The sequence below is a fragment of the Microcaecilia unicolor genome, chromosome 1 (assembly GCF_901765095.1).
Source record: "Microcaecilia unicolor chromosome 1, aMicUni1.1, whole genome shotgun sequence".
In the NCBI taxonomy this organism is placed as follows: Eukaryota; Metazoa; Chordata; class Amphibia; order Gymnophiona; family Siphonopidae; genus Microcaecilia; species Microcaecilia unicolor.
The window spans coordinates 389,982,482-389,997,402 of NC_044031.1; the positions used below are offsets into that span (position 1 = coordinate 389,982,482).

The 14,921-nt window shown below is 54.2% G+C and overlaps 1 protein-coding gene across 2 annotated transcripts in view; it reads right to left on the minus strand.

Moving 5' to 3' along the window:
- CBX7 (chromobox 7) overlaps positions 1–14,921 on the minus strand; it is a 299,910-nt gene that overhangs the window by 228,281 nt on the left and 56,708 nt on the right. For both annotated transcript variants that reach the window (XM_030210908.1, XM_030210900.1), the window contains exon 3: positions 8,932–8,997. In XM_030210908.1, the coding sequence (XP_030066768.1) occupies positions 8,932–8,997 (66 nt within the window). The remainder of the gene's footprint in view (positions 1–8,931; positions 8,998–14,921) is intronic.

A 14,921-nucleotide genomic window follows, 5' to 3' on the forward strand; every position in this document is an offset into this window, starting at 1 on the left:
CCCCGCCAGAGAATGACCGAGGTCCAACACCCCCCGCCCCCCTCGCGCAACGCCCCCCCCCCCCCCCCCAAACAACCAACAAACCTCAACAGAAGAAAAGAAATCCCACAAAAAACAGGAGGTGCAACACCCCCCCCCCCCCCAAGCCACCCACCGTCGCGTACCTTTGCTGGCGGGGGACACGAAACCAGGCCAGCATAAGTCCTGTCTTCACACTCCGGCGTGATCTTCAGCATTACTAACCTCTGCATGTACTGCTTCTGTGCGTCTGACGTCAAGCACGTACAGGACGTCAGACGCACATAACCCCGCCCAGCAGAGGCTAGCAATGCTGAAGATCACGCCGGAATCTGAAGACAGGACTTATGCTGGCGGGGTTTCGTGTCCCCCGCCAGCAACACTACGCAACGGTGGGTGGGATGGCGGTGGCAGCGGGACTATCGTGCTGGGTGGGATGGCGGCGGCGGGGGGGGGGGAACATCGCGCGGAGGAGGCAGTGAAGGCAAAAAAACAAACCCCTGCAATCTAGCAGCGCTTCCTTCACTCATCTTCAAAGCACCGCTTCCACAAACCCCTGCCCCCACTCACTCACTCATCTGGCAGCGCTACCAGACCCCCCCCCCCACACCCCTCTTCATCCAAGTTGAACACCACAACACACCCCCCACAACCCTCCAACACACACTCTCTCTCTCTAAAAATCTCATCTGCCAGCGCATCCTGAACCCCCCTCACACACACATACACTCTGTCTCATATGGCAGCGCTTCCAGAAACCACGTACACACACACACACATATACACACACACACACACACACACACACTCACTCTCATCTGGCAGCGCTTCCTAAAACCCCTGCCACACCCACACACAGTCACTCACTAATCTGGCAGCTGTTCCTGAAACCCCCCCCCCCCCCCCTCACACACATACACACACTCACTCTCATTTAGCCACACTTCCTGAACCACCCCACCACCACCACACACACACACACACACTCTCTCATCTGGCAGCGCTACCTGAACCCCCCCCCCCCCCCCCCCACACACACACAAACTCACTCTCATCTGCAAACGCTTGATAAACCACCCCCCACACTCATCTGGCAGCACTTCCAGACCCCCCACACACCCCTCTTCTTCCAAACTGAACCACCCAACACACCCCCCACACCCCTCCAACATACACACTCTCACAAAATCTCATCTGCCAACGCTTCCTGAACCCCCCCTCCACGCACCCCACCCCCACACAATCACTCTGTCTCATCTGGCAGTGCTTCCTGAAACCCCTGCCACCCCCCCCCCCCCCCCACACAGTCACTCACTAATCTGGCAGCCGTACCTGAACCCCCCCCAACACACACACACACTTACTCACTCACTCTCATTTAGCCCCGCTTCCTGAACCCCCCCCCCCCTACACACACACTCACTCACTCTCTCATCTGCCAGTGCTTCCTGAACACACGCCACAAACACTCACTATCATCTGGCAAAACTTGAAAAACCGCCCCCCCCCCCACACACACACACACTCACTCATCTGGCAGCGCTTCCTGAACCACCCACACCCCTCTTTTTCCAAGCTAAACCCCCCCAACACACCCCCCACACCCCCAAAACACACACACCCACACTCTCATCTGGCAGCGCTACCTGAACCCCCCCTACCCCCCCCCACACACACACACACTCACTCTCTCTCATCTGGCAGCGCTTCCTGTACCCCCTGCCCCCCCCACACACACACACACTCCCTCACTCTGTCATCTGCCATTGCTTCCTGAAACCCCCCCCCCCCCCCCCACACACACACACACACACTCACTCTCTCACTTTCATCTGGCAGCGCATCCTGAATCCCCCACACAGCGAATGCTACATACCTGTAGAAGGTATTCTCCGAGGACAGCAGGCTGATTGTTCTCACTGATGGGTGACGTCCTCGGCAGCCCCTCCAATCGGAATCTTCCTAGCAAAGTCCTTTGCTAGCTCTCGCGCGCACCGCGCATGCTCGGCCGTCTTCCCGCCCGAAACCGGCTCGAGCCGGCCAGTCCAGTATGTAGCAAGACAATACAGTTCAAGGGAAGACACAACTCCAAAGGGGAGGCGGGCGGGTTTGTGAGAACAATCAGCCTGCTGTCCTCGGAGAATACCTTCTACAGGTATGTAGCATTCGCTTTCTCCGAGGACAAGCAGGCTGCTTGTTCTCACTGATGGGGTATCCCTAGCCCCCAGGCTCACTCAAAACAACAACCATGGTCAATTGGACCTCGCAACGGCGAGGACATAACTGAGATTGACCTAAAAAATTTACCAACTAACTGAGAGTGCAGCCTGGAACAGAACAAACAGGGCCCTCGGGGGGTGGAGTTGGATCCTAAAGCCCAAACAGGTTCTGAAGAACTGACTGCCCGAACCGACTGTCGCGTCGGGTATCCTGCTGCAGGCAGTAATGAGATGTGAATGTGTGGACAGATGACCACGTCGCAGCTTTGCAAATTTCTTCAATGGAGGCTGACTTCAAGTGGGCTACCGACGCAGCCATGGCTCTAACATTATGAGCCGTGACATGACCCTCAAGAGCCAGCCCCGCCTGGGCGTAAGTGAAGGAAATGCAATCTGCTAGCCAATTGGATATGGTGCGTTTCCCTACAGCCTCTCCCCTCCTATTGGGATCAAAAGAAACAAACAATTGGGCGGACTGTCTGTGGGGCTGTGTCCGCTCCAGATAGAAGGCCAATGCTCTCTTGCAGTCCAATGTGTGCAGCTGACGTTCAGCAGGGCAGGAATGAGGACGGGGAAAGAATGTTAGCAAGACAATTGACTGGTTCAGATGGAACTCCGACACGACCTTTGGCAAGAACTTAGGGTGAGTGCGGAGGACTACTCTGTTATGATGAAATTTGGTGTAAGGGGCCTGGGCTACCAGGGCCTGAAGCTCACTGACTCTACGAGCTGAAGTAACTGCCACCAAGAAAATGACCTTCCAGGTCAAGTACCTCAGATGGCAGGAATTCAGTGGCTCAAAAGGAGGTTTCATCAGCTGGGTGAGAACGACATTGAGATCCCATGACACTGTAGGAGGCTTGACAGGGGGCTTTGACAAAAGCAAACCTCTCATGAAGCGAACAATTAAAGGCTGTCCCGAGATCGGCTTACCTTCCACATGGTAATGGTATGCACTGATTGCGCTAAGGTGAACTCTTACAGAGTTGGTCTTGAGACCAGACTCAGACAAGTGCAGAAGGTATTCAAGCAGGGTCTGTGTAGGACAAGAGCGAGGAGCTAGGGCCTTGCTGTCACACCAGACGGCAAACCTCCTCCACAGAAAGAAGTAACTCCTCTTGGTGGAATCTTTCCTGGAAGCAAGCAAGACGCGGGAGACACCCTCTGACAGACCCAAAGAGGCAAAGTCTACGCTCTCAACATCCAGGCCGTGAGAGCCAGGGACCGGAGGCTGGGATGCAGAAGAGCCCCTTCGTTCTGCGTGATGAGGGTCGGAAAACACTCCAATCTCCACGGTTCTTCGGAGGATAACTCCAGAAGAAGAGGGAACCAGATCTGACGCGGCCAAAAAGGAGCAATCAGAATCATGGTGCCTCGGTCTTGTTTGAGTTTCAACAAAGTCTTCCCCACCAGAGGAATGGGAGGATAAGCATACAGCAGGCCTTCCCCCCAATCCAGGAGGAAGGCATCCGATGCCAGTCTGCCGGGGGCCTGAAGCCTGGAACAGAACTGAGGGACTTTGTGGTTCACTCGAGATGCGAAGAGATCCACCAAGGGGGTGCCCCACGCTTGGAAGATCTGGCGCACCACTCTGGAGTTGAGCGACCACTCGTGAGGTTGCATAATCCTGCTCAATCTGTCGGCCAGACTGTTGTTTACGCCTGCCAGATATGTGGCTTGGAGCACCATGCCGAGACGGCGAGCCCAGAGCCACATGCTGACGGCTTCCTGACACAGGGGGCGAGATCCGGTGCCCCCCTGCTTGTTGACATAGTACATGGCAACCTGGTTGTCTGTCTGAATTTGGATAATTTGATGGGACAGCCGATCTCTGAAAGCCTTCAGAGCGTTCCAGATCGCTCGCAACTCCAGGAGATTGATCTGTAGACCGCGTTCCTGGAGGGACCAGCTTCCTTGGGTGTGAAGCCCATCGACATGAGCTCCCCATCCCAGGAGAGACGCATCCGTTGTCAGCACTTTTTGTGGCTGAGGAATTTGGAAAGGACGTCCCAGAGTCAAATTGGACCAGATTGTCCACCAATACAGGGATTCGAGAAAACTCGTGGACAGGTGGATCACGTCTTCTAGACCCCCAGCAGCCTGAAACCACTGGGAGGCTAGGGTCCATTGAGCAGATCTCATGTGAAGACGGGCCATGGGAGTCACATGGACTGTGGAGGCCATGTGGCCCAGCAATCTCAACATCTGCCGAGCTGTGATCTGCTGGGACGCTCGCACCCGCGAGACGAGGGACAACAAGTTGTTGGCCCTCGTCTCTGGGAGATAGGCGCGAGCCGTCCGAGAATCCAGCAGAGCTCCTATGAATTCGAGTTTCTGTACTGGGAGAAGATGGGACTTTGGGTAATTTATCACAAACCCCAGTAGCTCCAGGAGGCGAATAGTCATCTGCATGGACTGCAGGGCTCCTGCCTCGGATGTGTTCTTCACCAGCCAATCGTCGAGATATGGGAACACATGCACCCCCAGCCTGCGAAGTGCCGCTGCTACTACAGCTAGGCACTTTGTGAACACCCTGGGCGCAGATGCGAGCCCAAAGGGTAGCACACAGTACTGGAAGTTGCGTGTGCCCAACTGAAATCGCAGATACTGTCTGTGAGCTGGCAGTATCGGGATGTGTGTGTAGGCATCCTTTAAGTCCAGAGAGCATAGCCAATCGTTTTGCTGAATCATGGGGAGAAGGGTGCCCAGGGAAAGCATCCTGAACTTTTCTTTTACGAGATATTTGTTCAGGGCCCTTAGGTCTAGGATGGGACGCATCCCCCCTGTTTTCTTTTCCACAAGGAAGTACCTGGAATAGAATCCCAGCCCTTCTTGCCCGGATGGCACGGGCTCGACCGCATTGGCGCTGAGAAGGGCGGAGAGTTCCTCTGCAAGTACCTGCTTGTGCTGGAAGCTGTAAGACTGAGCTCCCGGTGGACAATTTGGAGGTTTGGAGGCCAAATTGAGGGTGTATCCTTGCTGGACTATTTGCAGAACCCACTGATCGGAGGTTATGAGAGGCCACCTTTGGTGAAAAGCTTTCAACCTCCCTCCGACCGGCAGGTCGCCCGACACTGACACTTGGATGTCGGCTATGCTCTGCTGGAGCCAGTCAAAAGCTCGCCCCTTGCTTTTGCTGGGGAGCCGCGGGGCCTTGCTGAGGCGCACGCTGCTGACGAGAGCGAGCGCGCTGGGGCTTAGCCTGGGCCGCAGGCTGTCGGGAAGGAGGATTGTACCTACGCTTACCAGAAGTATAGGGAACAGTCTTCCTTCCCCCGAAAAATCGTCTACCTGTAGAGGTAGAAGCTGAAGGCTGCCGGCGGGAGAACTTGTCGAATGCGGTGTCCTGCTGGTGGAGAGACTCTACCACCTGCTCGACTTTTTCTCCAAAAATGTTGTCCGCACGGCAAGGCGAGTCCGCAATCCGCTGCTGGAGCCTATTCTCCAGGTCGGCGGCACGCAGCCATGAGAGCCTGCGCATCACCACACCTTGAGCAGCGGCCCTGGACGCAACATCAAAAGTGTCATAAACTCCTCTGGCCAGGAATTTTCTGCACGCCTTCAGCTGCCTGACCACCTCCTGAAAAGGCTTGGCTTGCTCAGGGGGAAGAGTATCAACCAAGCCCGCCAACTGTCGCACATTATTCCGCATGTGTATGCTCGTGTAGAGCTGGTAAGACTGAATTTTGGCCACGAGCATAGAGGAATGGTAGGCCTTCCTCCCAACGGAGTCTAAGGTTCTAGAGTCTTTGCCCGGGGGCGCCGAAGCATGCTCCCTAGAACTCTTAGCCTTCTTTAGGGCCAGATCCACAACTCCAGAGTCGTGAGGCAACTGGGTGCGCATCAGCTCTGGGTCCCCATGGATCCGGTACTGGGACTCGATCTTCTTGGGGATGTGGGGATTAGTTAAAGGCTTGGTCCAGTTCGCCAGCAATGTCTTTTTGAGGACATGGTGCAGGGGAACAGTGGACGCTTCCTTAGGTGGAGAAGGATAGTCCAGGAGCTCAAACATTTCAGCCCTGGGCTCGTCCTCCACAACCACCGGGAAGGGGATGGCCGTAGACATCTCCCGGACAAAGGAAGCAAAAGACAGACTCTCGGGAGGAGAAAGCTGTCTTTCAGGAGAGGGAGTGGGATCAGAAGGTAGACCCTCAGACTCCTCGTCAGAGAAATATCTGGGGTCTTCTTCTTCCTCCCACGAGGCCTCACCCTCGGTGTCAGACACAAGTTCACGGACCTGCGTCTGCAACCGTGCCCGGCTCGACTCCGTGGAGCCACGTCCACGATGGGGGCGTCGAGAGGTAGACTCCCTCGCCCGCATCGGCGAAGCTCCCTCCGCCGACGTAGTCGGGGAGCCTTCCTGGGAGGTGGCCGCAGTCGGCACCGCACGCGGTACCGACGTCGGGGACCTCACCCCGGGCGATGGGCCAGCCGGCGCCATGCTCGACGGTACCGGAGGCGCAAGCACCGCCGGTACCGGAGGGGTAGGGCGCAACAGCTCTCCCAGAATCTCTGGGAGAACGGCCCAGAGGCTCTCGTTCAGAGCGGCTGCAGAGAAAGGCATGGAGGTCGATGCAGGCGTCGACGTCAGAACCTGTTCCGGGCGTGGAGGCTGTTCCGGGCTGTCCAGAGTGGAGCGCATCGACACCTCCTGAACAGAGGGTGAGCGGTCCTCTCGGTGCCGATGCCTGCTGGGTGCCGACTCCCTCGGCGACCCAGAGCTCTCGGTGCCGACGCGGGGAGGGGACCGGTGTCGATGCTTCTTCGACTTCTTCCGAAGCATGTCACCGGAGCTCCCCGGCACCGACGAGGAGGACGTAGAATCCAGCCGTCGCTTCCTCGGGGCCGAGGCCGAAGGAGGTCGGTCTCGGGGGGGCTGTACCGCAGGAGCCCTCAGGGTAGGAGGAGACCCACCCGAGGGCTCACCGCCACCAGCAGGGGAATGGACAGCCCTCACCTGCACTCCACTCGATGCACCACCGTCCGACGACATCAGGAGACGAGGTCCCGGTACCACCGACGTCGATGCAGCTATCCGATGTCTCGGCGCCGATGCAGAGGGCCGATGCCTCGATGCACTGGCAGCCAAGGAAGAAGGTCTGGACGCTGATGACGTCGATGCACATGATGACCCCGGTGCCGATGCCGACGAAGAGCCCGAGAACAAAACGTTCCACTGGGCCAATCTCGCTACTTGAGTCCGCCTTTGTAAGAGGGAACACAGACTACAGTTCTGGGGACGGTGCTCGGCCCCCAGACACTGAAGACACGAAGAGTGCCTATCAGTGAGCGAGATTACCCGGGCGCACTGGGTGCACTTCTTGAAGCCGCTGGAAGGCTTCGATGTCATGGGCGGAAAAATCACGCCGGCGAAGTCAAAATCCGAAATGACGAATTTGGAGCACCAAAACTTTAAGGGAGAAAAATCTCGACCGAGGCCGAAAAGAGGCCTACCCCGACAATGAAAGAAAACTTACCGGGGCAAAAACTGGAAATACGGGAAGGGGCAAACGAAACCCAAGGGGGTTTCCGGAGCACTTTCCGAACGAAAAGAAACTTTTCCGAAGAAAAAACACGTCGATTTAGATAACGGACGCGCGAGGTCGACTCTCCGGGGCTCGACACGACAAAAACACAGCTGTACCGAGTGCAGACGAAAGAAGACTGGCCGGCTCGAGCCGGTTTCGGGCGGGAAGACGGCCGCGCATGCGCGGTGCGCGCGGGCGCGCGAGAGCTAGCAAAGGACTTTGCTAGGAAGATTCCGATTGGAGAGGCTGCCGAGGACGTCACCCATCAGTGAGAACAAGCAGCCTGCTTGTCCTCGGAGAACCCTCTTCTTCCAAGCTGAACCCCTCCAAAACATCCCCCCCACCCCACACACACACTCTCTCTCTCTCTCTCTCTTCCTCTCCTCCAGCACACCAATTGCTTAGGTGCAGTGGCAGCAATCTCAGACACCAGAGAAAGAGGGGGGCCTGACACCATAGAGAGAGAGGGAGGGAGGTATCTCTGTCACACACACACACTCTCTCTCTCTCTCTCTCACACACACTCTCTCTCTCCCACAGACAATGTGTTTCTGTCTCTCACTCTCATACACTCTATGTCTCAAAGTGTATCACATTCACTCTCTATGTGTCACACAGTCACTTACATACTCGCTTGGTCTCATACACTCAGTCTCACAGACAATCTGTGCCTCACACACACTCTCATTCTCGCACACACTGTATCTGTGTGAAACACACTCTCTCTCTCTCTCTATCACGCTGTGTCTCCCATACGCAATTGCACACACTCTCATTCTCACACACACACTCTCACACACAGACACACTCACACCCAGACTCACTCTCTCTCTCACACACACACACACACACACACTTGCACTTTCACTCTCTCTATCACACACAGTCACTCTCGCATACACTCTCCAAAACATACACATTATGAGGAAAACCTTGCTAGCGCCCGTTTCATATGTGTCAGAAACGGGCCTTTTTTACTAGTAAGTACATAAGTACCGCCATACTGGGAAAAGACCAAGGGTCCATCAAGCCCAGCATCCTGTCTCCGACAGTGGCCAATCCATTCCCATCATACTTGAGTAAAAAGTAGAATGTACAAATGGACTAGCTGTTCCAACAGTAGTCCTCTATATGTGAGAGACGGAAGAATTAGAAACAATACTTACTTTTCCTCATATGCCATAACAAGACGTGGATCCAAGATGTGTTCCTCTGGTTCCCAGGTGCTGTACCTAAACAGGTATAAATGAAATGTTTTTAAATTAAAAAAACCCTATAATGCAGACTGTATAGTAACCTTAAACTTTAAAGAACTGATTAAGACTTTTTCGCTTTCATTAGTATCACCATAACACTAGGCACTGACTAGGGCAAGAGCCCCTGTAGCATGTAAGTAACTGGCCTTTCTGTAGCAAGCTCTACCATACAATGAAAGTTGCAGAGGTGGAAGATGGACCAATTCTGCCAAAGGAACTTGTTTAAACAAAGATTAACAGGATACAACTGTACTGTCTAATGAGACAAATGACAGCATGCTGTGGATCAGATCTGCAATATTTTGCCACCTAGATACAGACAGAATAAGCCTGTATGGAAAACCAGGCCTACTTAAAAACTGGTTCAGTGGCAGCGCTGTACACTGGTGTGCAGAGCAGTTCAATTTTTATTTTCCAGGGACAACAGTGTTCCCTGGGCCACTTAGGGATGGGGATACTGTGGACTCGGAAGAGCAGGTGACTAAAATCTAGTGACTGGCCTTAAGATACATGACAGCAGGCTCCCAGAAGGAGAATTCCAGTCACTGCAATCAGGGCTGTGGAGACGCTAGACCAAACCTCCAACTCCTCTATTCTTCTACTATCTGGCTTCAACTCCAATCCCTAGTGATATTTGGCTTTAAATTTTTTGTTCTAGATCTGAAGTACTGATAAAGCGAAAGCTACATACCTGTAGAAGGTATTCTCCGAGGACAGCAGGCTGATTGTTCTCACTGATGGGTGACGTCGTCGGCAGCCCCAGAACCGGAATTCTCCCTAGCAACAAAGAGTTTGCTAGCCTCACGCTCCCGTGCGCACCGCGCATGCGCGACCGTCTTCCCGCCCGAACGCGAGCATGCTCCTCAGTCCAGTAGCAAAGAAAGGGAAGACACAACTCCGAAGGGGAGGTGGGCAGGATTGTGAGAACTATCAGCCTGCTGTCCTCGGAGAATACCTTCTACAGGTATGTAGCTTGCGCTTTCTCCGAGGACAAGCAGGCTGCTTGTTCTCACTGATGGGGTATCACTAGCCCCCAGGCTCACACAAAACAACAAACATTGGTCAATTGGGCCTCGCAACGGCGAGGACATAACTGAGATTAACATAACTTATTCAACTAACTGAGTGCAGCCTGGAACAGAATAAAAATGGGCCTGGGGGGGGAGGAGTTGGATTCTAAACCCCAAACAGATTCTGCAGCACCGACTGCCCAAACCAACTGTCGCGTCGGGTATCCTGCTGTAGGCAGTAATGAGATGTGAATGTGTGGACAGATGACCATGTCGCAGCTTTGCAAATCTCCTTAATAGTGGCTGACTTCAAGTGGGCCACTGACGCAGCCATGGCTTGAACATGGCCGTGACATGACCCTCAAGAGTCAGCCCAGCCTGGGCATAAGTGAAGGAAATGCAATCTGCTATCCAATTGGATATGGTGCGTTTCCCTACAGCCACTCCCCTCTTGTTGGGATCCAAAGAAACATTTGGGCGGACTGTCTGTGGGGCTGTGTCCGCTCCAGATAGAAGGCCAATGCTCTCTTGCAGTCCAATGTGTGCAGTTGACGTTCAGCAGGGCGGGTATGACGACGGGCAAAGAATGTTGGCAAGACAACTGACTGGTTCAGATGGAACTCCAACACCACCTTCGGCAAGAACTTAGGGTGAGAGCGGAGGACTACTCTGTTATGATGAAACTTGGTATAAGGAGCATGAGCTACCAAGGCTTGAAGCTCACTGACTCTGCAAGCTGAAGTAACTGCCACCAAAAAAATGGCCTTCCAGGTCAAGTACTTCAGATGGCAGGAATCTAGTGGCTCAAAAGGAGGTTTCATCAGCTGGGTGAGAACGACATTGAGATCCCATGACACTGTAGGAGGTTTGATGGAGGGCTTTGACAAAAGCAAACCTCTCAGGAAGCGAACTAAAGGTTGTCCCGAGATCGGATTACCTTCCACACGGTAATGGTATGCACTAATTGCACTAAGATGAACCCTTACAGAGTTGGTCTTGAGACCAGACTCAGACAAGTGTAGAAGGTACTCAAGCAGGGTCTGTGTAGGACAAGAACGAGGATCTAGGGCCTTGCTGTCACACCAAACGGTAAACCTCCTCCATAAAAAGAAGTAACTCTTTTTAGTGGAATCTTTTCTGGAAGCAAGTAAGATTCGGGAGATACCCTCTGAAAGACCTAAGGAGGCAAAGTCTACGATCTCAACATCCAGGCTGTGAGGGCCAGGGACTGGAGGTTGGGATGCAGAAGCGCCCCCTCGTTCTGAGTGATGAGGGTTGGAAAACACTCCAATCTCCAGGGTTCTTCGGAGGACAACTCCAGAAGAAGAGGGAACCAAATCTGACAGGGCCAGAAAGGCACAATCAAAATCATGGTTCCGCAATCTTGCTTGAGTTTCAGTAAAGTCTTCCCCACCAAAGGTATGGGAGGATACGCATACAGGAGGCCCTCCCACCAATGAAGGAGGAAGGCATCCGACGCTAGTCTGCCATGGGCCTAAAAGCCTGGAACAGAATTGAGGGACCTTGTGATTGATCTGAGTGGCAAAACGATCTACCAAGGGGGTGCCCCACGCTTGGAAGATCTTGCGTACTACTCTCGAGTTGAGACACCACTCGTGAGGTTGCATTATCCTGCTCAACCTGTCAGCCAGACTGTTGTTTACGCCTGCCAGATACGTGGCTTGAAGAAACATGCCATTCCGGCGAGCCCAAAGCCACATTCTGACAGCTTCCTGACACAGAGGGTGAGATCCTGTGCCCCCCTGCTTGTTGATGTAATACATGGCAGCCTGGTTGTCTGTCTGAATTTGGATAATTTGATAGGACAGCCGATCCCGGAAAACCTTTAGAGCATTCCAGACCGCTAGTAACTCCAGAAGATTGATCTGAAATCGTCTTTCCTGGAGGGACCAATATCCTTGAGTGTGAAGCCCATCGACATGAGCTCCCCACCCCAGGAGAGACGCATCCATAGTCAGCACTTTTTGCGGCTGAGGAATTTGAAAAGGACGTCCCAGGGTCAAATTGGATCGAATTGTCCACCAATGTAGGGATTCGAGAAAACTCGTGGACAGGTGGATGACGTCCTCTAGATTCCTGGCAGCTTGGTACCACTGGGAAGCTAGGGTCCATTGAGCTGATCTCATGTGAAGACGAGCCACGGGAGTCACATGAACTGTGGAGACCATGTGGCCGAGCAATCTCAACATCTGCCGAGCTCTGATTGCCGAGACGCTCGCACCTGAGAGACGAGAGCCAGGAGATTGTCGGCTCTATCTTGGGAAGGTAGGCACAAGCTGTCTGAGAGTCCGGCAGAGCTCCTATGAATTCTAGTTTCTGTACTGGAAGAAGGTGGGACTTTGGATAATTTATCACAACCCCTAGTAGCTCCAGGAGTTGAATAGTCATCCGCATTGACTGTAGGGCTCCTGCTTCTGAGGTGTTCTTCACCAGCCAATCATCGAGATAGGCGAACACGTGCACTCCCAGTCTGCTTAGAGCCGCCGCTACGACAGCCAGGCATTTTGTGAATACTCTGGGCGCAGAGGCAAGACCAAAGGGTAATACACAGTACTGAAAATGTCGTGTTCCCAGACGGAATCGAAGATACTGTCTGTGAGCTGGCAGTATCGGAATGTGAGTATAAGCATCCTTTAAGTCCAGAGAGCATAGCCAATCGTTCTCCTGAATCATGGGAAGAAGGGTGCCCAGGGAAACCATCCTGAACTTTTTTCGGACCAGGTATTTGTTCAGGGCCCTTAGGTCTAGGATGGGACGCATCCCCCCTGTTTTCTTTTCCACAAGGAAGTACCTGGAATAGAATCCCAGCCCTTCCTGCCCCGGTGGCACAGGCTCGACCGCATTGGCGCTGAGAAGGGCGGAGAGTTCCTCTGCAAGTACCTGCTTGTGCTGGAAGCTGAAAGACTGAGCTCCCGGTGGGCAATTTGAAGGTTTTGAGATCAAATTGAGGGCGTATCCTAGCCGGACTATTTGCAGAACCCACTGGTCGGAGGTTATGAGAGGCCACCTTTGGTGAAAAAATTTTAACCTCCCTCCGACCGGCAGATTGTCCGGCACGGACACTTTGATGTCGGCTATGCTCAACTGGAGCCAATCAAAAGCCCGTCCCTTGCTTTTGCTGGGGAGCTGCAGGGGCCTACTGAGGTGCACGCTGTTGACGAGAACAAGCGCTCTGGGGTTTAGCCTGAGCCGGCTGTCGAGAAGGTGGATTGTACCTGTGCTTATTAAAAGCATAGGGAGCATTCCTTCTTCCCCCCAAAAATCATCTACCAGTTGAGGTAGATGCTGAAGGCGCCCGATGGGAGAGCTTGTCGAAAGCGGTATCCCACTGGTGGTGGTGTTCTACCACCTGTTCGACCTTCTCGACAAAAATATTATCCCCCCGGCAAAGCGCATCCGCCACTTGCTTCTGGAATCTACTGTCTAGGTCAGTGGCACGCAGCTATGAGAGCCTGCGCATCACTATACCCTGAGCAGCGGCCCTGGATGCAACATCAAAAGTATCGTAAGCACCCCTGGACAGGAATTTACGACACGCCTTCAGCTGCCTGACCACCTCCTGAAACGGCTTGGCTTGCTCAGAAGGGAGCTTGTCCACCAAGTCCGCCAACTGCCGCACATTATTCCGCATGTGAATGCTCGTGTAGAGCTGGTAAGACTGAATTTTGGACATGAGCATAGCAGAATGGTAGGCCTTCCGCCCAAAAGAATCCATAGTTCAAGACTCACGCCCAGGGGGCGCCGAGGTGTAATCCCTAGAACTCTTGACCTTCTTAAGGGCCAAATCCACCACCCCAGAATCATGAGGCAATTGGGTCTTCATTAACTCTGGGTCCCCGTGGATTCGGTACTGGGACTCAATTTTCTTGGGAATGTGGGGAGTAGTTAATGACTTCACCCAGTTCGTCAACAATGTCTGTCTAAGGACATTATGAAGAGGAACTGTGGTGGATTCCTTAGGTGGAGATGGATAGTCCAGGACCTCGAACATCTCAGCCCTGGGCTCATCCACCGTCTCCACAGGGAAGGGAATGGCCGTAGACATTTCCCGGACAAATGAAGAGAAGGAAAGACTCTCCGGGGGAGAAAGCTTCCTCTCAGGTGAGGATCGGAAGGCAGACCACAGGACTCCTCATCCGAGAAATACCTGGTGTCCGCCTCCGCTTCCCACGAGTCCTCTCCATCGGTATCGGACATGAGTTGCTGAACCTCTTGACGCCGAGGAACTATTTCCTTCGTGGCGGTGTCGACAAGAAGACCCCCAAGCCGCAGGCGACGAAGCTTCCTCCAGCGACGTCGGCAGGGAGTCAACCTGGGTGGTGGCCGATACCGGGACCTCACCACGGGCGATGAGCCAACCGCTGCCTCCCTCAATGGTACGGACGGCACAAGCACCTGCGATACCGGAACAGACGGTACCAACAGCGCAAGCACCGAAGGTACCAGAGATGGTCGCAACAGCTCTCCCAGAATCTCTGGCAGTACGGCCCGGAGGCTCTCGTTCAGAGTAGCTGTAGAGAAAGGCAAAGGAGCCGGTACAGGCGACGATGACAGAACCTGTCTGGGGCTCGGAGGCGGTACCGGGCTGTCCTGGGTAGAGTGCACCAACACCTCACGAATGGCGGGCAAGTGATCCTCCCGGCGTTGGCGCTTTTCGGGTGCCAAAGTCCTTGGCGTCCCGAAGCTCTCGGTACCGTGGCGGGAAGGTGACCGATGGCGATGCTTCTTAGCCTTCGCCCGAAGCACGCCAACGGTACCCTCCGGTACCGAAGATGTGGAATCCACACGCCTCCTCAGGGCCGGGTCCGAAGAAGGTCGATCCCGGAGGGCCTGTAGAACAGGAGTCCTCGAGACAGGTGGAGACCCGCT